Source organism: Ornithorhynchus anatinus, chromosome 6, assembly GCF_004115215.2.
Source record: "Ornithorhynchus anatinus isolate Pmale09 chromosome 6, mOrnAna1.pri.v4, whole genome shotgun sequence".
In the NCBI taxonomy this organism is placed as follows: Eukaryota; Metazoa; Chordata; class Mammalia; order Monotremata; family Ornithorhynchidae; genus Ornithorhynchus; species Ornithorhynchus anatinus.
Window position 1 is genome coordinate 29,411,205 of NC_041733.1, and position 26,769 is coordinate 29,437,973.

General features: G+C 41.5%; 1 protein-coding gene across 1 annotated transcript in view; it reads left to right on the forward strand.

Moving 5' to 3' along the window:
• The first annotated feature begins 674 nt into the window (after positions 1–674).
• CD99L2 (CD99 molecule like 2) overlaps positions 675–26,769 on the forward strand; it is a 155,077-nt gene continuing 128,982 nt past the window's right edge. Inside the window, exon 1 of the mRNA XM_007665870.4 lies at positions 675–796. Coding sequence (XP_007664060.2) covers positions 675–796 — 122 coding nt within the window. The remainder of the gene's footprint in view (positions 797–26,769) is intronic.

Below are 26,769 nucleotides of genomic sequence, written 5' to 3' on the forward strand. Positions count from 1 at the left end.
TTTCAAAAATCGGCGTGGTTAGTTCTAGATCTCTCTACCATTGCCTTCTGGACACTATGGTGATAGGTCTTGAAAGGAGTTCAGTGCCCAGAAATGACATTCATTCTGTCCCACTATGCTGAGGAGATCATTTTGTTCCTCTTTAGAAGGGTAAGTGTTACCTATTTAACCACAATCTCAACTTCCTGTAGCTGTTAACCTTCAGCTGGGAGATTCCTGGTCAGGTACTGAACCGGGGACAGACCTGGTTCCTCTTGTTTCCTTGTTGGCTTTCCACTGTTCATTTTTAAATTGTTTGATCATGGAGATCTTAGAGACCTGGGAAGAAACAAAAGCCTCAGAGGGATTATCGTCTTTTATTCTTTTGCTTTTTCCTCCTTGAGCTTCAGGAATTTCCCTCATAAAACTAATTTTGCCTAAGACTTAACATGATCATGCACACTGAGCTATTTTTATTTGAGATGAAAAATGTGACTGGAGGAATGTCTTTAATTTCCACCAGCACACATTTTCAGAATTTTGGGAACCACTAACACCCACAAAATTTCCATTTGCTAGTCACTGTTCAGCTTTTTTAAAAAAAGGAAGGAAGAAAGAAAAACTTTGTAGAAACCTACACCCACTTGGCTCGTCTGGTGTTTTGACAGTTCACAGAGTGAGAAGCCTTTCTCGCCATGTGGAAACTGCAGTTGGATTTGAAGCTGCTGTTTCTGATCCTCCCCCAGCTTGTGCCCATCTTGCTGGAAGCGACATTCCAAGAGACTCCTGACAACAGAAGAGGCCAGCTTTCTACACAGTGAGTGAGGTTTTTTTTTTTCCTCTCTCTCTCCTTTGGAAGAGTAAAGGTTGAATTGTTTTAACCTTCTTCTGGTAGTAAAAGCTCTTTTTCTGTTTGCTAAGGTGGCCTTCCCCAGAAAGGGGATCCAGGACTACAGAGCAGCCTCCTCACTCAGTTAAGACCCTGTATTTCAATGCAGAGAGTCCTCCTTTTGTCCATTCAGAAACTGCTTCTGCTGGAACAGATGCCGATACAGGTTCTGACTGACACTCAGCGAGCTAGACATAACACTCATCTGTTGCCAAACTGGTAAAATTAAAGAGAATCCCAGCTTGTTTTCCTCCTCATTCAATTCAGTTTCTTTTGGTAAAGAAAGTCATCTTAATGACTCTTTGGCGGTGCATGGGAAAGAGGAGAGAGCAAATGTAACACACTGCTAACCCTGGGAGGAGCGGAGGAATTTCTTCAGCAATCATGAGAGAAATATCTAGTAACTAGCACTCTCTGTGCTTATCTTCTGGGTGGTTATAGTCCAGGAATGTTCTGTTCTGGGGCACTTTTAGATACATCTCCAACTCGCAGACAGCCTATCACTCCCATCAGTTATGAGGCCTTCTTGGCTTTCCCTGGACTAATTCATTACAGAAGTTTGTGGTGACGAAGAATGATTAGATCTGACCCTACAGGGATCACTAAAGGACTGCGCCCATCCGATGCATTGCTTAACTCCCTGTGCAGCCTACTTTCAAGCTTCTCTAGGGACAGGCTCCCACCATTTCTCTTAGAAGATGAGCGAGGATTCGTCATCCAGAACTCTTTCCGGTCTTGCAGACAGAATTGATCTTTTAATTCCATCTCATTATTCCTCCCCCCCATCTACCACTCTGAATCAATCACTCTTACTGAGCATTTACTGTGGGCCAAGCACAGTACTAAACGCTTGGGAGAGTACGGTAGAACAGAGTTGGTAGGCGGGTTCCCTGGCCCCAAGGAGTTTACAGGCTAAAGGGAGAATTTCTCTTTTGAGGGTCCTGCTCTTCTGATGGAAGGAAGCTTTGGTTATGTGTGTGATTATTTTGCATACATACATTTAGCATTTTTTATATTTCCTTGGGTTGATCCTACCAGGTTCTGAATCTTTCCCTTGGTCTCCAAATTCCTTTTGGTCTTTTTCATGTCTCTTCGGTGATCCCAGAATGGCAGAGGAGGTCTTGGTCAATGTAGCCCCATTTATGAAAGTGACCACTGAGTTTCTAAACCAAACTTCTATACTCTTTTATGAGAATGTTATCCAGGACAGTGCAAAAATCAGAGCAACCTACTAAGTGCATGGTTCAGGAGACAATATAAGGGTGGGAGACCCATAGAGCTGGCCCAATTCCTTCCATCTGAGGCAGTAGAAATTTTAACGGTGGTCTATCCCCATCCTGGGAATTGCAATTCAATGGGTTTGTGATTTGAGCTTGAGCTTGACAGCAACTGGGCAAGAGGCCCTGAAGAAGAATAACCAGACTTCAAACCTTGCTGGGGTAGACACCCTGAATCAAACCTAATTAATGTTGATCCCCTTGACACCTCCTTCAACTTAATGCATTACTTGTTACCTATCAACCTTTCAAGCCATATGGCTTGGCTTGATGCCAATCTAATTTGAATAGTTTTTCAAGTATAACCACCTAAGTCACTGTAGAACAGACCCCCAAGATATTATAGCTGTTTACACGCAACCATCCGTTCAAAATAGCAACGAAGCAGCTAGAATAATGCCATTGTAACCAGTGAAGTGCTCAGTACATATTAATTGATGAACATGACAGTGAACTTCATCTGGCATTCTGGAGCTGGAGACTGAATGATATATTACTCACGCTTCCATTACTCTTTAAATCAGGGTTGTCCCGGGTCTGGTTCTAGCCCTGCTTCTCTGCCAAGGTTCATGCTCTCAAGGGGCTTAAGGAAGTAAGGAGGTATAAAAGGAATAAGGAGGGAAATGAGCCCGGTGGAAGAGAGATTAGTAGCTAAAGATTAGTGTTGGAAAAGAATACTGTGGGAACAAAGGGAGGGAAAAGGGAAGAGCAGGGTTGTTAGTTTTATCTGGAGAGAGAAGGTAGTGTATACAGGAGGAAGGGAGAAGGATAAAGCAGGGTCTTGGTGATACAGACTGTAAGCTCACTGTGAGCAGTGAACGAGTTTGTTTACTGTTATATCGTACTCTCCCAAGTGCTTAGTACAATGCTCTGCACACAGTAAGTGCTCAATAAATGCAATTGAACAATAGAGCAACAAGGTAGAGAAGTAGGAAAAACTGGATAAATGGCTTGGATGTGCTGTGTGACCTTGGGCAGTCATTTCACTTCTCTGTGCCTCAATTACCACATCTGTAAAATGGGGATTGAGACTGTGAGCCCCACCACGGTACAGGGACCATGGTCCAACCCAATTTCCTTGTGTCCACCCCAGTGCTTAGTACAGTGCCTGCCACAAGGTAAGCACTTAAAAGTACTATAATAATTAGTATTGCTGTTAATTATTATTATTATGTGAAAGACAGAGGGAGCCCTAGGAATTTCCTCAGAATTTTGAATTCTCTCATCCTTATCTAAGGTGGAATTCTCTGGGATCTAGGGGGCAAGAGAGGGAATACCCCCTGACACTGACCCCTTCCCTTGAGTTTCCCTTTCTGCTCCAAACAGGAGCCTAGCAATAAGCTTGGCTGAGTCTCACAGGTCTGAAGACCCAGGCCTTCATACTAAACCTGTCAATTCTCAGGACCCCTGGGTGGCGATGGATTCCCAGATCTGCAGGCCTGGTTCCAGATGGGGAGGAAATCTATTCAATAATGAATGAAATTCAGGCAGATACCATAAAAGCTGTTTGACTTAGATATTTACAGATTATTTTTCTTGTTTTAACCACCTACATATTTGAAGCTCTTTATCATGCTGGACTTTCTCCAATTCTCCTCTATCTCCACAGTTCCAAAGAACTCAGAAAAAAATTGGCCGCCGGTCAGGATATTCATCAACTAATTAGACCTAGCTAGGATGAAATGAAAAAAAAAAGAGCACTGATGTTTATTTATCCCAACCTAAATTTCCACAATGATGCCAGGGGATTGCACCTGGACATTTTGGATGTGACTTTATTAAAGCCGTGATGCTATCCCACATCAAGTAGCATTTCCTCCGTATTCCACAGTAAACTGGGTAAAACTTCCAAGTGAAAGCTTCTCCCCAAACTGTTTAGTAAACCTGGATGGGTCTGTGAGCCAATCTTTCCACTAACCCCAGGGATGTTCATGCCTTTATTTAAGCCTAGTATGGCAATCAGCAGTGAGAGACATAAGTCCAGAGAACAACACAGTTACAATAAAGGAGCTGAAAATAGAACCCTGAGGAAAGTCTAAAAGAACAGGGCTTTTGATTCTGTTCAAGAAGATACAATCAACAAAGTAGGTAAATATGTTGAAGAACAAGGCTGATGGCTCTCAGATAAATTTTGAAATAAGACAATTACAGCCAATTTGTTATTAGTCACTGCTAATGTGAATGTGGTACAGGGTCCTATCACTTCTGGGGACTGTAATAAATAGTTAGAACATTAAGATCTCTGACTGTTACTGTTCGGTTTTATCACCAATCAGTAGTGCTTATTGAGCGCCTATGAAATAAGGCAATTATAGCCAATTTATTAGTCACTTCGAATGTGAATATTGTACAGGGCCCTATCACTGCTGGGGACTATAATAAATAGTTAGAACATTAAGTTCTGACTGTTACTATTTGGTTTTATCACCAATGAGTAGTGCTTATTGAGTGCCTACTGTCCTAAGAGCTTGGAAGCAAACAATGAAAGTAGAAGACATGGTCCCTTGTTATTATGCCACATTCTGAAGTAATAACTCACCAAAAGTCTGTGAACTACAGTTCCAAATAGCTAAACATTCACTCAGGCAGACACTCGGTAGTTGAAACTTGATGTTCGGTAGGGGCTGTTCTCAGCCTAACTCTATTTAGTATGTTCAACCATAGAATGGGTGATGGAATGGGGAAGAAACTTGGCAAGTTAGACACTGGACCCAGAATAGTGACTTGGGTCTTGGTAGATAAGGCTAAGATAGAGTTAGGATTCCAAGAGACCTTGATGAAATCAAGTGGGCCAAAACAAATAGGAGAGAGGTCAGTTGGGATAAAGGCAAAATGATACAGGAAGCAGTATGGTCTTGTGGAAAGACAAGGCCTGGGAGCCAGAGGACCTGGGTTCTAATCTTGGCTTTGAAACATGTCTGCTGTGTGACCTGAGACAAGCCACTTCACTTCTCTGTGCCTCAGTTATGTCATCTGTAAAATGGGTATTAAGATCATGAATCCAACGTGGGACATGGACTGTGTCCAACCTGACTAGCTTGCATCTACCTCAATATTTAGTACAGTGCCTGGTGCTTAATAAAGATGAGAAATGAGAGACACAAATACTGCTCCAAATGGAAATGGGCTGGCCATGCATATGGCCAAAAAGGGGTCGAAGGTTTATAGAGGACCATAAGTCAGCAGGAAACACTATTGCTCAGAGGACATGGGTGAATGCTGGGATGTATACAATCAAGATTGATATAATCCATTCAGACACTCTGAACTGTCTGGTCCTCACTAGGCTAGCATGGCCAGTTTGTGATCCTTGACCAAGAATGTGAAAATTGAGAAAAGCAAGGAGTGTAACAAAAGTGACTTAAAGACTGGCCAGAATTTAAATTAAAGGGGAAAGGGAATGTATCTGTTTATTGTTTATTATACTATCCTAAATTCTTAGTACAGTGCTCTGCACACAGTAAACACTCAAATATGATTGAATGAATATTTAATCGCAGAGCCTTACACTAAAAGCTGGGAAGTATAGTGTCAGGGATTCAAATATAGTGAGACTCCTGTGAAGAGAAGGTGGAGTGACTTAATTATCATCAGCATACGAGAACTAATAGGTGGGGATCAACTGTTCTCTATACCCAGTAAAGATAACATAAGAGTAAATGAGGATTCATTCCCAGTAGGGGAGATTTAGGTTAGAGTTAAGGAGAGGCTCCCTGGCACCAACACCTTGTCTACACCGAATCAGAATGCGGTGAAACTGTGGACCTCTGCCCAGCTGAGCCCGAAGACACTTTTTCCATGGGATTGTGAAACATTCATGCCTCTTGTTTGGAGTGGGAGTGTTCTTGATTGATAGCTAATATCCAGGACTGCTGACAACTCTTTGTTCTCCCCTCAAGTACCCAGCTTCTGAAACACCGAGGTCAGCTGAGAGGACAATGTGGTATGGGGATCAGGGTTGAGAGTTGGAAAGCAGACCACTGCCTGCCAATCAGGCAGGTGGGCTGAAATCACTACTCTAGGATGGGCTCAGAAATGGGAAGACTCCCACAACCACCTCCCCTCCAAAAAATGGTGCTGCTAACTTCTGGTTGGCTCTGGGAAGATTTGCTCTTAATGGAATTTTCTCCTGGCAAAATATGTCTGGACCACATGGATATACCAGGATGGACAGTGTAAGCTCATTGTGGGCAGGGAATGTGTCTGTTTATTGTTATATTGTACTCTCCAAGCATTTAGTACAGTGTTCCGCATATAGTAAGCACTCAATAAATACAATTGAATGTATGAAAAGATTGCTTACCCTATAGATCTTTGATGCCCAGCTGCCTGGAATGACTTCAGCTGGTCGGTGGTGGGCTAGATGGCCACTGGATGCTCTCTGAGATCAATGATCTGACTTCAAGGATTATCTTTAAAATTAGCATATGTGAATAAAGAAAAGAGGTTGAGATCAGATTCTTCAAAATTCTCACATGTGCTTTTTTTGTTGACCCCAAAAGGCATAGCAGGAAAAGAAAAATATAGTATAATCCTAGTAAGAATTGTCAAGCAAATGCCCCCAGATTAATGGTTAACCCCCTCTCCATTGCATCCCTACCAACTACAAATCTCAGGAGTACTTTCATCTGCCTGTTCACCTGCATATGCAATTAAGACTCTGAACCATGCCCTTCCCCTCTTGCATTCAGAGGCTAAGGGGAGCCCCAAATAATTCTGATTCATTTCACTTTGGAATTGCAAGATCATCTGAATAAGACTCAGGAAATGCAATTCAAGATAGCATTGTTCTTTTCTTTTATTTTACTCTGAAGAGACTGTTGAGACACTTTGCCTGAATGACATTATCTAAAAATAAATTTAACAGAATATAAAAGGACCAGTCATAGAATAAGGAAAAGAATAGGGTGAGAACAAAACCATAACTTTGAAAAGAACTATACTCCAATTATTTATTAAAGTCATATTTCCCAATTGTATTTTATCTAATTCCTTGTGCTCTTTTAAATGACGCGTGGGATGTCAGAAGTAATTAAACAAAACAACTAGGTAATGAAGATGAGTAATCATCTCAGTTGAGTTTGAGACCTTAATATAAGCATAAATTTAGGGGAAAGGATTTTTAAAAGCAGGGTAATGGAAACCTGCAGGAATTTTTGCAGAAAGCTTTTGGAAAGGTTATTTTACATCCAGTCCTCCCATAAACCAGGGTTAGGTTCTTATAGAGCTTTGGGTTATGGGAAAATTGTGTTCTACTGACCACTGAGAAGCAGCATGGCCTGTTCATTCAATTGCATTTATTGAGTGCTTACTGTGTCTAGAGCACTGTATTAAGTGCTTGGGAAAATATAACACCACATTCCCTGCCCACACTGAGCTTACAGTCTAGAGGTGGGGAGACAGATATCTATACAAATAAATGAATTACAGATGTGCAGTGTGGTTGGTAGGGGGAAGAACCAAGGGAGCAAGTCAGGGTGATGCAAAAGAGAGTGGGAGAAGAGGAAAGGCAGAGCCTTAGTCTGGGAAGGCCTCTTGAAGGAGATGTGCCTTCAATAAGATTTTGAAAGTTGGGGGGGTGGGGGAGAGAGTAATTGTCAGATTTGAGAAGGGAGGCATTCCAGGACAGAGGCAGGATGTGGGGTTGGCGGCAAGACTGAGGCACAGTGAGAAGGGGCACAGTGAGAATGTTAGCACTAGAGGAGCGAAGTGTGTGGATTGGGTTTTAGAAGGAGAGTAGTGAGGGGAGGTAGAAGGGGGAAAGGGGATGGAGTGCTTTAAAGCCAGTGGAAGGAGTGTGGGCCTGGGAATCAGCGGACCTTTTCTTTTTTTTAATGGTATTTGTTAAATGCTTACAATGTGCCAGACTGTACTAAGTGCACGGGTAGATACAGCTAATTCGTTCATTCATTCAATCATATTTATCGAGCGCTTACTGTGTGCAGAGCACTATACTACACACTTGGAAAGTACAATTCTACAACAGAGACTATCCCCACCCAACAATGGGCTAATCAGATTGGACATAGTCCATCTCCAACATGGGACTCACAGCCTTAATCCTCACTTTACAGATGAGGTAACTGAGGCCTAGAGAAGTGAAGTGACTTGCCTAAGGACCTGGATTCTAATCTCAGCTCCACCATTTACCTGCCTGGTGACCTTGGGCAAATCACTTCACTTTTCATTCAATTCATTCAATAGTACTTATTGAGCTCTTACTATGTGCAAAGCACTGTACTAAGCGCTTGGAATGAACAAGTTGGCAACAGATAGAGACAGTCCCTGCCGTTTGACGGGCTTACAGTCTAATCGGGGGAGACGGACAGACAAGAACAATGGCAATAAATAGAGTCGAGGGGAAGAACATCTCGTAAAAACAATGGCAACTAAATAGAATAGTTCCCTCATCGGCAACATGATCACCCAGCAGGTAAGTGGTAGAGCCAGAATTAAAACACAGGTCCTCTGACTCTCAGACCCCTGTTCTCTCCACTAGGCCACCCGGCTTCTCCTTTGTATGTGTAAAAGCTAAAATGAGAAGAAAAACCGATAAGATCACACTTAGAAAGGTAAGTCGTTAATTGGCATGTGTAGGGATGAATTTAATTTTGATTTGTGCTCCAAATTGTGTCAATTTCATTTGGTCATAGTTTCCAGGCTTCTGAACTTAGAGTATAAGAAAAGACAAATGAACTGATCCTTCAAATTCCTGCCTTTGGGTGGGATCAGGTTAGAAAATACCCAGAAGCAACAGCGTCCAGTAAACTGGGTATTTGTTAATTTTGCATCTCTCCCATAGAGAAGCCTTTGATCAAGCTCCCTTGCAAGAGTTCCTGGAGATATTCAAGTGTTAAAGACAGTGAGAAAGGAGTACATTTATGGTAATAAGTTTAATGCTTGGGATACTTTTCTTGTATTTTGTATTAAAACCAGGTAGTGTGCAATCTTTAGAAGGTAGCAAGTGCCATGTTAACTACTGGTAAATGTGATAGTTCTCAGAGTTCAAATTAAGTACATGGTTTCTTATAGAGTCTGGTTCTCTTTGTGTTTGTCAAAAATTTGTAAGGGTCTATATTATCGATTAGACTGTAAGCCCGTCAAACGGCAGGGACCGTCTCTATCTGTTGCCGACTTGTTCATCCCAAGCGCTTAGTACAGTGCTCTGCACATAGTAAGCGCTCAATAAATACTATTGAATGAGTGAATATTTATCTATGGAATTTTCACTTATCTGAAGGGAGGCTGGAAGTAGTTTTGGGGCTTCTGACTCCAGGGGTTTCAGACAGCAACAGAAGGATAGTCTTGAAGAAGGCTAATTTTATACTAAACCTTCAATTTTTGAGGAATCTAGAATGTATATTTGAGGTATGCAATAAGGATATTTGAGGTATGCAATAAGGAAGGAATTTTTATCCATTTTAATAATCATATCCTGCTGCCTGGTATAGTTAACAATAATAATAATAATGTTGGCATTTGTTAAGCGCTTACTATGTGCCGAGTACTGTTCTAAGCGCTGGGGTAGACACAGGGGAATCAGGTTGTCCCACGTGGGGCTCACAGTCTTAATCCCCATTTTACAGATGAGGGAACTGAGGCACAGAGAAGTTAAGTGACTTGCCCACAGTCACACAGCTGACAAGTGGCAGAACTGGGATTTGAACTCATGAGCCCTGACTCCAAAGCCCGTGCCCTTTCCAATGAGCCACGCTGCTTCTCAATCAATGGTACTTATTGAGTGCTTACTGTGTTCAGAGCACCTTACTGTGGGCTTGGGTAAGTTACAACAGAGTTGGAAGGCATGATTGATCCCTGCCTTGGGAAGTTGAATACTTATTTTCTAACAGTTACATGGAGATGACTGTCCCTAACTAGGTTTTAACAAGGTTGCTAAGTGAGGCAACTGGTCATCCTTGCAGTAGAGCTAGTTCCCAGAGCAGAAATATTTGCCTGCAGCCTGTATGTATGGGAATTGTCTCTAATATATCCAAAACAGAACTTATCTTCCCACCCAAACCCCATCCTTCTCATAATTGTAGACAGTATCACTACCCTCCCCGTCTTACAAGGCCATAACCTTGGCATTATCTTCAACTCATCTCTCACTCAACCCACATATTCAATCTGTCACCAAATCCTCTCGGTTCTACCTTCACAAGCATTGCTAAAATCCACCCTTTCTTCTCATCCAAACTGTTATCACACTGATCCAAGCACCTATCATATCCTGCCCTGACTACTGCATCAATCAACCAATTGCTTTTGAGCACTTACTGTGTGCAGAGCACTGTACTAAGTGCTTGGGAGAGTCTATTATAGCTGAGTTGGTAGATATGTTCCCCATCCACAAGGAGCATCCAGTCTAGAGTTCTTCAAGAACTGGAAGTTCCTCAAGAAATTCCAGTGGTTGCCAATTCACTTCCAAATCAAACAGAAATTCCACTTGGGGGAAGAAGGGGACACCCTCAGAAAGGGTGGCTATGTTGAAGACAAGAAAGATCTCAGAATTGGAGACGATCATGTAGATAAATTGAAGATAAATTCAAAGTTCCTTTTTTAAAATTTTTCTCAGCCCCTACACAATAAATTAATTTTCTCCATTGTTGACTGACAGGCAGTAAGTCTCTTGAACCAAAAACTCTGAGTGGGTTTCATAAATGGCAAATGCTGGGTTTGGACTAGACACAAGATTCAGAAGTAGACTACTAAAATCAAATCAGATGATAGAGAGGCCAGGTAATTGCAAAGCAAAAACACAGAAGAAATGTTTGTAAAGACAACTGAAGAATTATTATTTCTACAGTTTGCTGCCTGGATAGTTAGATGATATAATTAAGTAGGTCACTTCATTTTTGCTTGTCATCTCTGTATATCTAGTAGCTAATCTGAAAAGTGGAAAGGGAGATCTCATTTTATTTCTGCATCATGGGGTGGCAGGGGGAGAATAGGCAGAACACTGCTCACTTAATACAAGCAGGGTTTCACAAGGAATGGTAGGCATGGCTTTGCACAGTGTGAACAGTAAGTAATGACATTAGTTGAGTGGGTTGCTGAACGCCGAGGGCCCTGCTCATTAAAGCAGACTCGTGCGATTTGATTATCTACTCTAAGAATATCTTGTTTGAGGTGAGCTTGAGTTTAAAAATCCCTGCTTGTTGTGTTCAGTCTAAATTTACCACCTCAAATCTCCTCCCACAAATGAAAGGAAGAGGAGAAAGAGAGATTTGGGCCATCCTTAATAAAGAGCTCCAGATTGTTAGCAAAACCTCCTACCAAGTTCATCATTTGACCTGCGATGAGCAAGAACCGTCATGCTCTAACTCAGCCTCTTTGTGCAACCATTTGGGGGAAAATTCCAAATACTAGAATCCTTCAAAGTCTTCTTCAAAGCCAACTCTACAGGTGAATGAATGAAAAGCACAACAATATTCCATCCTTTACAACTGCTCTTTCAATTTACCTTTCTACAGGCAGGAGCACATCAAAAATCCAGCTAATGGGAAAACCCCTATAATCTTCCACTACCATCTATATTCCCCTCCTCCTCAGTTGTCTGACAAGAAGAGTGCCCCCCCCACTCTTAAAATTATAACTCTATACCTGGGTTTTGGATCTCACTCTCCACTCTTTCAAAAAAAAACACTTGCTTCCATTTCCTCTTTTCTACCTCTCATGGTCCCTTGGATTCCTCCCTTCTGCCTTGAAACAAGCCCAAGTCTCCCTCATCCTGAAAAAGCTATTTTTCAACCACAGCATACCATCCGGCTATCATTCCTGTCCCTATTCCTGTCCAAACTCCCTAGACAAACCTGTATATAACTGCTCTCTTCACTTCCTTTCCACCAAGTCTCTTCTCAGCTTCCCACGATCTGGACCCGGGCCTCTTCATTCTAAGACTGCATTCATCAAGATCTCTCATGACCACCTTCTGGCTATCCAATGGGCTCTACTTTATCCCAATCTTCCATGACCTCTCAGCTGTCTTTGATACCGCTGACCACTCCTTCCTCTGGGTGAAAGTTAAAAATTCCTTTCCCTGGAATGGCAAGAGGGCATTGGATCCAGGAAGAGGGCAAGCCATTTTAATAATAATGTTGGTATTTGTTAAGCGCTTACTATGTGCAGAGCACTGTTCTAAGCGCTGGGGTATACAGGCTAATCAGGTTTTCCCACGTGAGGCTCACAGTCTTAATCCCCATTTTACAGATGAGGTAACTGAGGCACAGAGAAGTTAAGTGACTTGCCCGAAGTCACACAGCTGACAAGTGGCAGAGGCGGAATTCGAACTCATGACCTCTGACCCCCAAGCCCAAGCTCTTTCCACTGAGCCACGCTGCTTCTCTGCCGCTTGCCACCACAGCAGCAAGGGTTGCCTTGAGCAGCTTTAAATGCCTGGTTGTTTTAGCAGGTGTTGCATGGGGGCAGGGGAAGGGGAGGAAGAAGTATAGCACAGGAGCGTTTAAAACTGCAAGGACAGTTGCAGGGTGATAGGTAGCTTCTCATTGGGATTTCAGACTCTAGTCTGGTGGCAAGCTAGTGGTTGGGGCCCCATAATACCGCTGCCGATAGTTTCTCTCCTATCTGTTTATCTCTTTAAATATTTAATCTCTTACCTCTATTGACTTTATCTATGCTGTCTTTCCCCTATTGTATATTTGTCCATTTGTCTCCTCCATTAGATCATAAATTCCTTGAGGGCTGGGACTATGGCTTTTACTTCTAAAGTATATTCCCCAGCAGTGAATCCTGGGCTCTGCACACCATAAATGCTTTTCATTATAATGATGATAGCTTGATGAAAAGGAGGATTTCATGCAGATCAATTTGACTTGCTCCCTTGATTCACCATTCCCCAACTCAGCCCCACAGCACTTATGTACATTTCTGTCATTTATTTATTTACATTAAAGTCTGTCTCCCCCTTTAGACTGTAAACTCACTGTGGGCAGGGAACGTGCCTACCAGCTCTATTATATTTTACTCTCCCAAACACTTAGCACTGTGCTCTTTACACAGTAAGTGCTCGATAAATACAATTATCACTTGGTATTTCTTAAGTGGTTATTAAATGCTAAGCAATTTTCCCTACCCTTAGTTCAGTACTCTGTGAGCACTAAGTGATTAAGAATTATTACCACTGCTACTTCTAAGCATATGAGTGAGTACAATAAAAGCAAGACATATGTTCCCTGTCCTCAACTAGCTGATATTGATAATACAATAGCTATCAAGTTAGGTTAACTGAATACAACTTTTGACCATTTGTGTTAAAGGAAGAAAAAGGAGACTATGGAAATTTAAAATCCACAAGAAATCAAAAATTATTTTTAGCACAACATTATAAATTCCCTCCTACCTTTCCAATAGAGTTACTATAAGGATGCAAAATTAATTGGTATGCACTGCATTTCCACAGTAAAGTGACCAAAAAGAAAATCATAATCGACCAGAGAATCAGGCTAATCTGTCCTGAATTAGCATTGATTGAGTACTAAAGCTATATTTAACTCATATATAGAGTATTTGATTTACAGGCAGATAAAGTGGATTTAGAAAAAAAATCAATCCATGAAAATACTGGATCAGGTTCTCCCTGTATATATTGCTATGCACCCTGTAGGCACTCAAATACTTGTTGATGGAATGACAAGGGAGTAGAAGCTGGCCTATACTTAATGTACATTAACTTCGTTATTGACTGTTCCTTGACCCAAATATGTTCAAATGAATCTCTTTGAAGATATGCAACCTATAAATACACATAGCTCACAGATTAGGGTGTTCCAACATTAGTGATTTTGTATTTAAAGTAGTCTGTCGCAATTTTTCCCCTCAGCATCTGTCATTTAAAACAAATAGAGATTGTGCTTTTAAATGAAAAAAAAAAGTTAAAAGGTTTGGTTCATTTCATTCATTGCCTGTGAGTTAATGTTCCAAAGGCTGAACTAGCCAGTCTATGTTTTGAACAAGCTGTGGACTCATAGTCACCTGTAGCACTTCTGTACATATATGTGCATATACCCTACTGTTTAAGCACAAACTTATACCTATCCGCTTCCCCTCCTTCTGCCCATCTGTAAGTTATTTCAGGGTCTGGTTCCCCTACTAGACTGTAAATTCCTTGAAAGCAGGAATTATTTCTATTGCTCCTCTCAAGTACTTAATACAGTGTTCTGCTTTCATTAGGTGTGCAGTAAATACTATTAGTATTATTATGGTATTTGTCAAGTATTTACTACGTGTCAAGAATTGTTGTCAGCACTGGATAGATACAGGTTAATCGGGTCCCATATGGGGCTCACAGTCTAGGTAGGAGAGAGAACAGACGTTGAATCCCCATTTTACAGTTGAGAAAACTGAAGGACAGAAAAGGGACTAGCCCAAGGTGTCATAGCAGACAAGTGGCAGAGCCGGAATTAGAATCCAGGACCTCGGACTCCTGTTTTCCCTCCTATTTAGGTTGTGAGCCCCATGTAGGATCTGATGATCTTGTATCTACCCCAGTGCTTAGTACAGTGCACGGAACATAGTAAGTGCTTAACAAATACCAATGTTATTATTTTAACTCATCTTGTTAAAGTCTCAAAGAAACTGGGCCCTCACCTACACCCATCTTTCAAAATGAAAATCTGTAATTTCAGGCAGTTTATTGATAACAACAGTGGTATTAATGCCGTGCTAAGTATTTAGTAAGTGCTTAAAGTGCTGGAGTAGATAGAAAATAATGTCGGTCACAGTCGGTGTCCCACCTGGGGCTCACAATCTATGTAGGAGGGAAAACAGATATTGCATCCTCATTCTACAGTCAATGTATTTATTGAGTGCTTTGTGCAGAGCATCACACTAAGCAGTTGGGTGAGTACAGTACAATAGAGTTCGTAGACATGTTTCCAGCCTACAAGGAGCTTACACAGCTACATGGAGGAAGATTGACAATAAGATAAATTACAGATAGATATATGTGTTTTGGAGTGAATATCAAGTGTTTAAAAGATACAGATCCTTCTGCAAGGGAGATGAGGGCTTAGTCAGGAAAGACCTCTTGGAGGAGATATTAAGTCACTCATTCATTCATATTTATTGAGTGCTTAGTGTGTGCAAAGCACTGTACTGAGCTCTTGGGAGAGTACAGTATAATTAACAGACCCATACCCTGCCCACAGCAAGCTCAAAGATATGATTTCAATAAGGCACTGAAGGTGGGGAGAGTGGTGGTCTGTCGCATATGGAGGGGAGGGAGTTCCAGGCTAGGGAGTGCATAGAGACAGTGGGTCCACGTAATGTTTGCAGTGGCAAAAAATGATGGTACATAAGAAGAAGTAGGGTTGCATTTTTTGCATCTCCTCTACAAGTATTCATGATTCTAATATGTCAAAATGAAGTCAGTGAGCCACAGTTTCAGGGTCTGATATCTAAATTTCATCTGAGAAGCAGCATGGCTCAGTGGAAAGAGCCCGGGCTTGGGAGCCAGAGGTCGTGGGTTCTAATCCTGGCTCCGCCGCTTGTCAGCTGTGTGACTTTGGACAAGTCACTTAACTTCTCTGTGCCTTAGTTACCTCATCTTTAAAATGGGGATTAAGACTGTGAGCCCCAAGTGGGACAACCTGATCACCTTGTATCCCCCAATGCTTAGAACAGTGCTTTGCACATAGTAAGCGCTTAACAAATACCATTATTATTATTACTATCTGAGGGTATTGCTTGGAACATTCATGTGGTCATTTAGCTGCTTGGGTAAAATTTGGTTTTACTATTATTCTTGTGGCATTTGTTAAATGCTTACCAAGAGAGAAGCACTGTACTAAGCACGGGGGTAGGCACAAGATCAGGACAATCTCTGTCCCAGGTGGGACCCACCAGTCAAACTACCAGTTGAGGAAACAGAGGCCCCGAGAAGTAAAGTGACTCACCCAACATCACACAGCAGCCAGGTGACAGAGTTGGGATTAGAACCCAGGTCCTCTGACTCCCAGACCTGTGTTAATAATAATGTTGGTATTTGTTAAGTGCTTACAATGTGCAGAGCAATGTTCTAAGCTCTGGGATGGATACAGGATAATCAGGTTGTCCCAGGTGAGGCTCCCAATTAATCCCCATTTTACAGATGAGGTAACTGAGGCATAGAGAAGTGAAGTGACTTGCCCACAGTCACACAGCTGACAAGTGGCAGAGCCGGCATTTGAACCCATAACCTCTGACTCCCAAGCCTGGACTCTTTCCACTGAGCCACGCTGCTTCCCACAATTAGTTTAAAATTACCTGTCATGTCTTCAAAGGAATACTGAGCCCTTGTGATGTCTGACTTGGAAATATCCAAAGGTATCAAAGGCATTTCTTGGATGGTTGAGTTATTTAATAATTTTTTAAATTTACCTGTTTGGCATGGAAACTAACTAACTTGGCATCAAAACTAATTTTTACCGTGATCATACATATAAGGCACTGCTCTGACTTTAATTTTGCTTAGAAAAATGGCATCATGGACTGTTCTTTCCCAATGCACTGCAGAAACACAGTTACCAGCCAGGTTACACAGCCTTTCCATTTTATCTTTAAACCTCTCATTGAGAGCCACATCTAAATGCAGAAACAGACAAAAGCATGAATCAAAATCAAAAATGGAATTTTTTCATTTCCAAGCTTGAGAGATGCGCCCCCTGAATTATGTTCTCTGAAAAGGTCAATATAGACACAATTCAGCTGGTAGATTTTGTCCTTGGTGTATATATAGTTCTAGAAATATTTTCAGAATGATATTCTGTGCATGTTTTTCCTGTTAACCCAGTGCCTGCTTGTTTGAAAGAGATACAACTTCTCTGAAAAATTAAAAAGTGGTAGAATATGAATAATCTGTTGTTACAGATAAGACAAAAACAAACAAAAAACCTAACCCTTTACTGTGTCTCAAGGGGCAAAAAAGGAAAAGGAGGATGATTGATGTGTTATTTAAAATTTTCTTGTTGCATCTATTCATTCATTAGTTAGTGTTCAAGCCACATCATCCTCATGTGGGCTAATAAAAAGGATTCTACCAAAAAATAAAAAAACCCCTCTGAGGACAAAGCTTCTACTTGAGCTTAGTCCAGGAAACAAAAAAAATCAGCCTGAAAAATGACATTGACTGTATGGTGCAGGGGTTTTTTGTGTGGGGGTTTTTTTTTTTTTTTTTGGTTTTTGAATTTTTTGGAAGAGAAGAATCTGTTTGGCTCCTCATTCTGTAGTCAGGGCTATAAGAACAGTTTTATTTAAGGGGGTGTTTCTGGAGCAGACAGGGCTGACGTTTCTGGAGTCAGGTAGCTTCTTATTGGTCTTGTTTCTCTCCTTGCTGAGGAGAATTAGTGGCCTTGGAGCAGTCTCCAGAAGCTAGGCAGGATAGGGAGGGGAGAAACAGAAATAGAGGGTGGGGCCAGTGACACCTCCAGGCAGCTCCTGCCCATCAAACAGGCTCCTGAGCCAAAGAGGAGCTCTGCACCAGAACTCAATCTTCTTGATAAGGGGAGGGAGGAGAGTAGTCTCTTGGCAAAACTTAACCTTTGCAGCCCTTCTGTGTTGAATTGAAACAAAATGTCCTATCAGATTCCTTTAAATTGATGTTAATTGATTAATAGCTCAGACAGTGATGTCGACTCACATTCAGTGACATTATTTTAGTTTGCCACTAGTCTGATGATTTGGGCTATCTGAATTTTAACTGTCCATTCTTCTTTTCACCCATTTCACTATTCGAGACTCCAGCCTTAATGTATAACCTTGCAATCGCTATTCTAGTGAGGTAAGAGTGAGGATAATAGTTGGAGGGGTTGGGGAAGAGAGGGAGAATCTGATGGAAGAAGAAATAGTCCACAACTTCCTTTGTCATATCAATCTGCATCACGACTCTTGAGAAATGAGTCAGCATTTAAGGACTCTTTTGGGTTGAAACACACCCAGGGTTCACCCATGAAACACTAAATGTATGCTAATCCTTCCTATGAGAGCTAATAAAGAATTTTATGTAAATAAGGGAGCACGTACTCCTTGTTAGGGCTCTGCTCAGAAGAGAAGCTGCAGTCTAGTGGAAAAAGCAAAGGGCTGGGAGTCAGAGGACCTGGGTTCTAATCCCAGCTCTGCCATTTACCTGCTGTGTGACCTTGGGCAAGTGACTTCACTTCTCTGTGCCCCACTTTCATCATCTATAAACTGGGGATTCAATACCTGTTCTCCCTTCCTACTTAGACTGTAAACCCCATGTGGAACAGGAACTCTGCCCAACCTAACTAGTGTCTACCCCAGTGCTTAAAACAGTGCTTGGCACATAAGTGCTTAACAAATGCTAATAATATTATTACTAAGAATGAGGGTAAAATGATCAGTAATCCCAAATAAAGCACTTCCTGTAGTAATAATAATAGTTCTATAACTAGAAGTAGAGTTTTCTCAGTATTTGAAGATGGTATTATTGGGGTGAGAGTGTATCCATGAATGTGGGTATTATTGAATCTCTTGCAAACAGGGAATGTGTCTGTTATATTGTACTCTCCTGAGCACTTAATACAGTGTTCTGCACATAGTAAATACAATTGATAGTACCCACATTTTCTTACCTCTTGCCATTCGGGGTGAGGCTTGCTTCCTTAAGTAGTTGGCCAGAAATCAAAGAGACTGTCCAAGGGAACTGTGCTCTCACTTAAGAGATCAGACTGGGGCTAACTACATATATTACATAGGATAATAGGAATTGTGTGTATTTATTAAGCTGTTACTATGTGCAAATCCCTTGGGTAGATAAAACAAAATCAGATCAGATATAGTCCCTGTCCCACATAATGCTCACAGTCCAAAGGGGTAGGAAGAACATATTTAATTCCCAATTTATAGATGAAGACAATGAGGCTCAAAAACCTTAGACTTATGCAAGGATACATAATAATAGTAATAATAATGATGGCATTTGTTAAGTGCTTACTATGTGCAAAGCACTGTTCTAAGCGCTGGGGGGATACAAGGTGATCAGGTTGCCCCACGTGGAGCTCACAGTCTTAATCCCCATTTTACAGATGAGGTAACTGAGGCACAGAGAAGTCAAGTGACTTGCCCAAAGTCACACAGCTGACAAGTGGCGGAGCTGGGATAGCAGGCAACTGATGGAGCCAGGTTTTGAATACAGGTCTTCTGACTGCAAGTCCTGTGCTCTTTCAACTAGGCCACACCACTTCACAGGATATTGGTTTTAAATTGGGGGGAAGAGGGGGAAAATGAATATCCTACTGCCATATCCTACCAAATGGAGAGAAGCTGCAAGGTTTACTGGAAAGAGTGCGGGCTTGGGAGTCAGAGGTCATGGCTTCTAATCCCAGCTACACCATTTATCAGCTGTGTGACTTTTGAGCAAGTCACTTCACTTCTCTGTGCCTCAGTTCCCTCATCTGTCAAATGGGGATTAAGACTGGGAGCCCCACATGGGACAACCTGATTAGCCTGTATCTACCCCAATGCTTAGAACAGTGCTTGCACATAATAAGCGCTTAACAAATGCTATTATTATTATATCTTACTGAGTTGTTTTTTCAGGAGGGTATTAGTTTGTGCTGAGCTCTCCACACTCTCTGGCTAGGTATTCTTGAGCCCAGGGTACCCATTGCAAAATGGCTGACAGAGATAGTGGGTGCACTCTTAATCAATCGTATTTTTCTAGTGTGCCATGAAAAAGGACATTTCTAATCTCATCAGTAGCAGATACAGTTCTGCCCTCAACCATTCCATAAAACAATGTTGAGAACAGGGGTACCTCTGATATAACCAGGTTATGTTCCTCAAAAACAGGGCTGTATCTAAATCATCAATCAGTGGTATTTACTGAGCTTGTACTATGTGCAGAGCTCTGCAGTAAGCCCTTGGGAAAGTACAAGACAATAGACTTGATATACACAATCCCTGCCCCTAAGGAGTTTACAGTCTACAAGGTGAGACAGATATTAAATTACTGATGAGAGTAAGAGTAAAAGGATATGTACACAAGTGCTGTGGTGCAATGAGCCAGGTTCTGTAAACTCATTGTGGGGAGGGAATATGTCCATTTATTGTTGTATTGTGCTCTCCCAAGCACTGAATACAGTGTTCTGCAAACAGTAAGCACTCAAATACCATTGAATGATCCAGAAACAACCCCCAAAGTAAAAATTATATTGTAAATTACTCCCTGCTCCCCTAACCTCTTCCTTCTGCTTCCCTACACTCCAAACTCTGCCCTCCAAACTCTGCCACTGTCTCCTCAGTCCTTTCCCCATTCTCCAGTGCTTTTTTTTTTTTTGGTTTGAACGTCAATCACATACATATCCTGGACTATTTACTGAAGTGTTCCAGGATTCATAAATCAAACTTCTGACCAAAATTAGGTCTAATCACAGAAGAAAAGTCCAACCCGTCCTAGCTCCTGCCACCCCTCACTCAGCTCCCTCCTTACTCTCCCCTTTACCCTGTAGTTTCACTGCCACCCTGTCCCAAACATGACCCCATCCTCCTCCCACACTCCAGCATTATTTATCTATTTCTTTAAACTATTGATGCACATGGTTCCACTGCCACAAATCCCTTCCTTTCCCTGTTTCAGGTTTGTAACAGTAATAATAATAATTGTGGTATTCGTTTAGCACTTACTGGGTGCCAGGTGCTGGGGTGGATACAAGCAAATCGGGTTGGACACAGTCCCTGTCCCACCTGGGGTTCATAGTCTCAATTCCCATTTTACAGATGAGGGAACTGAGGCACAAAGAAGTGAAGTAGCTTGCCCAAAGTCACATAATAATAATGTTGGTATTTGTTAAGCACTTACTATGTGCAGAGCACTGTTCTAAGCGCTGGGGTAGACACAGGGGAATCAGGTTGTCCCACGTGGGGCTCACAGTCCTCATCCCCATTTTACAGTTGAGGGAACTGAGGCACAGATAAGTTAAGTGACTTGCCCACAGTCACACAGCTGACAAGTGGCAGAGCTGGAATTCGAACTCATGACCTCTGACTCCAAAGCCCGTGCTCTTTCCACTGAGCCACACTGCTTCACATAGCAGACAAGTGGCAGAGCCAGGATTAGACCCCATGAACCTTTAGCTCCTGGGCCCGGGCTCTATCCACTACACCAAACCTGTATCACCAGCCCTCTCTGCGGCAACAAGTCCGCAAGGGAATGGGGGAGGGTAATGGGGTTGGTCATGGTGGACATGCCCACAGCAGCAGCTGTTGCTCCCATCCTCTTCTTGGCCTATCCCCACCCCTCTCCCTAAAGGAGGCACATCGTACACCCACTGTGCAGCGAGAAGCAGTGTGGTCTCCTGGAAGAATCATAGACTGGGAGGCAGAGGATCAGCTTGTAATCCCAGTTCTTTCACTTGTGTGCTGTGTGACCTTGGGTGAGTCACTTCTCTGTGTCTTAGTTTCCTAACCTGTAAAATGGGGATGAAATACTTGTTCTCCCTTCCTCAGGCTGTGAACTCCTTATGGGACGGTAGTAATCTCTGATCTGATTGCAATGTATCTTCCCCAGTATTTAGTGCAGGATTTGGTACCTAGTAAGTGCTTAATAAAATACCATAATTATTATCACCATTCATTTCCATGAGCTTTCCTTCATCAAGATGTACAGCCTCACCCAGTGCTCTGAAATCAGCTGCATGTGAGCTCGTTGTGGGCAGGGAATGTATCTGAATGTGTCTGTTGGTTGTTAGATTGTACTCTCCCAAGCACTTAGTACAGTGCTTTGTACAATAAATATGATTGAATGATGAATAATAGCTTGCCCATGTACTGCAAGAGTCCATTTTGGTGGGGTGAGTGGAGGGTAGTGTCTATCAGCATGGTAATACCCCAGTCAGAAGTGAGATGATACTGGTGTGACCACCTAGATAATGAAAGAGTGGGACAGAGAAAATTGAAATGCAAAGCCCATGTGCATTAATGCCCCACTCCTCTGGGCCGAGCCAGGTAAGAGCATGGAGACTGAAGAAACAGAGACAGAAAAAGGCAGATACAGAGACAGAGAGAGAAACAGAGGAGAGAGACAAAGAAGAAAGAGACAGAGAGGAGCAACAGACAGACACACAGTTTGCTCCCCAGGCCTAGGGCCAAATGGAACTCTTCTCTCAAATTAAGACCTGCCCCTCCAACTTATAATACCCTCTTTAGTATGAGTCTAAAGGCAAATTCAGTATGGAGATAGCAACAGGACATTTATCAGGTGCCTATGATTCATCTTAGCAAACAGTGAATTCCATGTAATAACTGGAAACTATCTTTAAACAACTTCCTTGCTCAATTTTCATGTTTTCAACACTTCATTTAGAATTCTGAAAGGATCTTAATAAGATACTGCAAATATGCACTAAAGATTAATTAAAAGTTCAACTCCTCTCTGAGCTTGACTTAGTCTTCCTCTGTAACTTCCCCAGCATTTAGGACAGGGATCTGCGTAAAGAATGTGCTCAGTGCTTTTGAGGCAACTAAGACAAGTCCCTGTTCTTAAGGAGTTTGCTATGTAATGGGTGAGATAGAATAAATACAAATAAACAAACCCAAATTAAAATAAAGATGTGCAATTGCCAGAGGCATAGACATAAGTATACAAATAACAGAAGTGTAGACAGATGATTTTCAGAGCTTCCCTAAGTATTAGGATAGCTGGAGTGAATGATGTGAAAAGGGATGGGAGGGAAGGAGGCAATGACTTATGAAAGCTTTATGGAGCAGTGAGTGAATTTTTTTGTTTAGTTTCAAAGGAGGGGAGGTGTGAGGAGGGCAATAAGCTTGGAAAGTAACATGTCATGAATCAGAGGTGGGAGAGTAAAATGGGGATTGATAAGCAGGCTTGCTTGGGTAGAAGGGAGAGAAAGTGAGTTAAGATGCAATGGGAGAAGGGGACAGCTGAATAATGGAGAGCCTTGGTCAATAATTTTATTTTGATACGAGTCACATGGAATTTCTATAGTCTTTTACGAGGAGTAGTTATTAGCAAGAGGAGCCATGCTCTAAGAAGATGTAGGATAGAGCGGAATAGGGAGAGGCTAATTAAGTCCATAGAGAAGTGGAAAAGGAGGGCAAATCCATACCACTGAGGACTGTACAAGCCAGTGAATGACAGACACAAAAAGTCTTCCAAAGTGGAGTTGAGGTATGTGTGTGTGGGTGGAGGAGAAGGAATAATGGTCCTGTTAGCAGGAGTGGGCAAGTTGAAAAGAAGGGAAGGATATGTTGAAAAGGAGTTCCAGCCACCCTATTGCCATAAATCTTGTATCAGAGGAGAAACAACTAGTCAGGAACACCATTTTTTATCCAATATGGCCTTTTTCATGAAGGAGACTGGGCCATGTACCTTCAATTTGTCTAAGGGGAAGGAAATCTATTTTCTTCCCATGTCATCATTGAAATCCTGGGACCACTAATTTCACCTGTACCACAGAGATCTGAAGCAATAATTGGAAGTGTTTCAATGCATTTCATGGAGAATTATATTTATATGTGGGTTAAGCAATTCATCCCAAAAAGATAATCTGAAAATCCATTAACAAAGTTATTAAATACCCTTTTATCAAATTCATGAGATGAGAGGGGCAAAATTTGTTTTCTCAAAAGCAATTCAAGGCCAACTCATCAAACCAATATATTATCCTATATAAAGGAGGGGAAGAAGGTATAATTGTCACTTGCTTTGAAGTTTTCCTACTATATCTACAATATCCCCGTAAGCTTGCTGTGGGAAGAGAACGTTTTATAGTATTGTGCTGTACTCTCCCAAGTTCTTCGTACAGTGCTCTGCCCACCGTAAGTGCTCAATAAATACAATTGATTGATATAATAATAATAATGATGATGGTATTTAAGTGCTTACTATGTGCGAAGATATCTTGCCTCTGGGGAAAAGAGCTAGAAAAAGTGTTACCATAAACCCTGAAATTGTCATTACATGAAAAGGGAATAGCAGTTCCTACAAATTTATGAGCTATCTGCACTTATCAGAGCCCATCACGGAGTGAAACTGCCATTCAGTGAATATAAAAGCAAAACCCCAAAATTGGCCTGAGTGAGTGTTGGATTATAAAAGGTCCAGGGATGATCTGTGATTGTAAATTCCCAGTAGACTGTAAGGTCTTGGAGGGTAGACATAATACCACCTGTTTAGCAGTGAGAAGCAGCATGGCTCAGTGGAAAGAGCCCGGGCTTGGAAGTCAGAGTCATGGGTTCTAATCCCAAACTCTGCCCTTGTCTGCTGTGTGACCTTGGGCAAGCACTTCAGTACTCTGTACTTCAGTTACCTCATCTGTAAAAATGGGGATTAAAAAATGTGAGCCCCATGTGGGACAATCTAATTACTCTCTACCCCAGTGCTTATAACAGTGCTCAGCACATAATAAGCACTTAAATACCATAGTTATTATTATTATGCACTTACTATATGCCAAGTATTGTTTTAAGCCCTAGGGTAGATACATGGTAGCCAGGTTGGATACAGTCCCTTTCCCACATAGGGCTCACAGTCTTAATCCCCATTTTACAGATGAGGTAATTGAGGCCCAGAGAAGTGAAGTGACTTACCCAAGGTCATGCAGCAGACAAATGGCAGAGCAGAATTAGAACCCATGACCTCATGACTCCCAGGCCTATGCTCTATCCACTAACCCAAACTCACATTTACATGTACCAGGAGGCACCAGAAGAGGCTTAAATGATCCTAACTACCAGGGAAACCAGTCTGAAGTCTCAATAAACCAAATGGAAATAAGATGACCTTATTACAGTTCACAAAGTAGAGATTTATCCAGAAAAGAAACAGGATAAAATCCTCCATTTTCAGCCATTGAAAATAGAGAAGAAAATAGAAAAAAAGTGGTATCACTGTTCAGAGAGTATCAGACTCCAATATGGTCATAATAACAATACCTGGAATTTACAGGACCCCTTTCTGAAAGTGGCCCAAGGCATCAGGTATAGTTTTTCAGTTGTTCTTTCTTGGATAGGTAAGGGAAGCAAGAGATGGTCATCTTCATTTTTCATATGGAAAAATGAAGGTAAAAATACTTACATAGCTTTCCGGTATAAACCCCTACTGAAAGCAAAGCAAAACTCAGATTATCATACTAACACCCAACCAAGGCCACCCCTCTGGCTCTTACCTCTAATTTTAAACAAGAATCAACTTTAAAAGCTGCTTTTTTTTAAAATTATTTTTAACTTTCTCTGGGGGGACATTCAGGAAGGAAAAAAAAAGCTGAAAAGTCCCCTTTTCAGATAGCACAAGATTAGATGCTTTATTTCCCCAAAATCTTTATCAAGAAATCAACTCTCTTGGCACTGAATTTGAAATGGCTTCTGGCAGGCCTTCCTTTTATCCTATGCAGTTATTTTCTACAGGCACCAGGTCGCATGTGTAAACAATTATGACTACCTTTGGCTCAGTGATTGGCCATTTACACCTGCAGTCCCTTCATCTTCAATTGGCTCAGTTTGGGCATGATTATATCCCGCAAAGGCTGTAGAGGAGTTGAGGAGGTAGATACAAGTTTATTGAGAAGCAGTATGGCCTAGTGGAAAGAACATGGAACTAGGAGTGAGAGGAGTTGGCTTCCAGCGTGACCTTGGGCAACTCACAACTTCTCTGTGTCTCAGTTTTTCAACTGTAAAATGGGGATTAAATACTTGTTCCTCTTCCATGGGGGACAGGGACTGTGTGTCTAACCTGATTAACTTGTATCTACCCCAGGGTTTAGAACAGAGCTAGACACATTAAGAGTTTAATAAATATAACAATAATAATAATATACTGAAAATAGGAATTGGAAGAAGGGAAATTGGAAATAGATGTGTATGATGCCATTTCAGGAGGAGTGAAGAATAAAGACAGAACAAAGGTGAATGAGCTAGCATTAGCAAAGGAGCCAAGGAAAATAAAAACACCTTGTATAAATACCAAGAGAAACAACCTCTGGAGAGAAAATATGGTATGCTTGCTAACAATTGAAGAAAGGGATTGCTTAATGAGAGAAATTAATGAACATTCTTCAATGCTTCAGATCTTCATTTTATTAATGCATACTCACAAGATAAAAGAAAGTTTAAAAAGTCTGGAGAATGAAAAGTATTACTAGATCACACCAGATCAGAAAATAGTTGCTGAAAAAAATAAGTAGGGATAGGGAGAAAATATGAATGCTCTGAGGTATTTCAAATGGGCAGCTGAATATTGTGATATATGATATCTGATATATGATTTTATCTGATATATGATTTTATCAGATCATTATGGCAGCTGAATATTGTGGTTTTAATTGCATAACAGCAGACTATATTAAACTGGAAATTTTTTGAACACCAAAAAAGATGGGGGGGAGATCATTCAGTGGGACCCAAAGAGTTTAGAATGTGACAAATTATTCCCAAGTGTGGTTAAATCTGTAGTTCATTGAGGGACAAAGAATCCAAGACCTAGAAAACTGAGTAGGTTATTCAGTAACCAAATTATTCTGTAAAGTAGAAATACTAAAAGAGTCCTTTAGGAATCTGTGGGTGGCACAGTAGATACACCGGTACCAAGTGTCACAGTGGCAAAAAAAATGCTACTTTGGGGCTACCTAACAAAGGAATGGAATTTTAGTGATA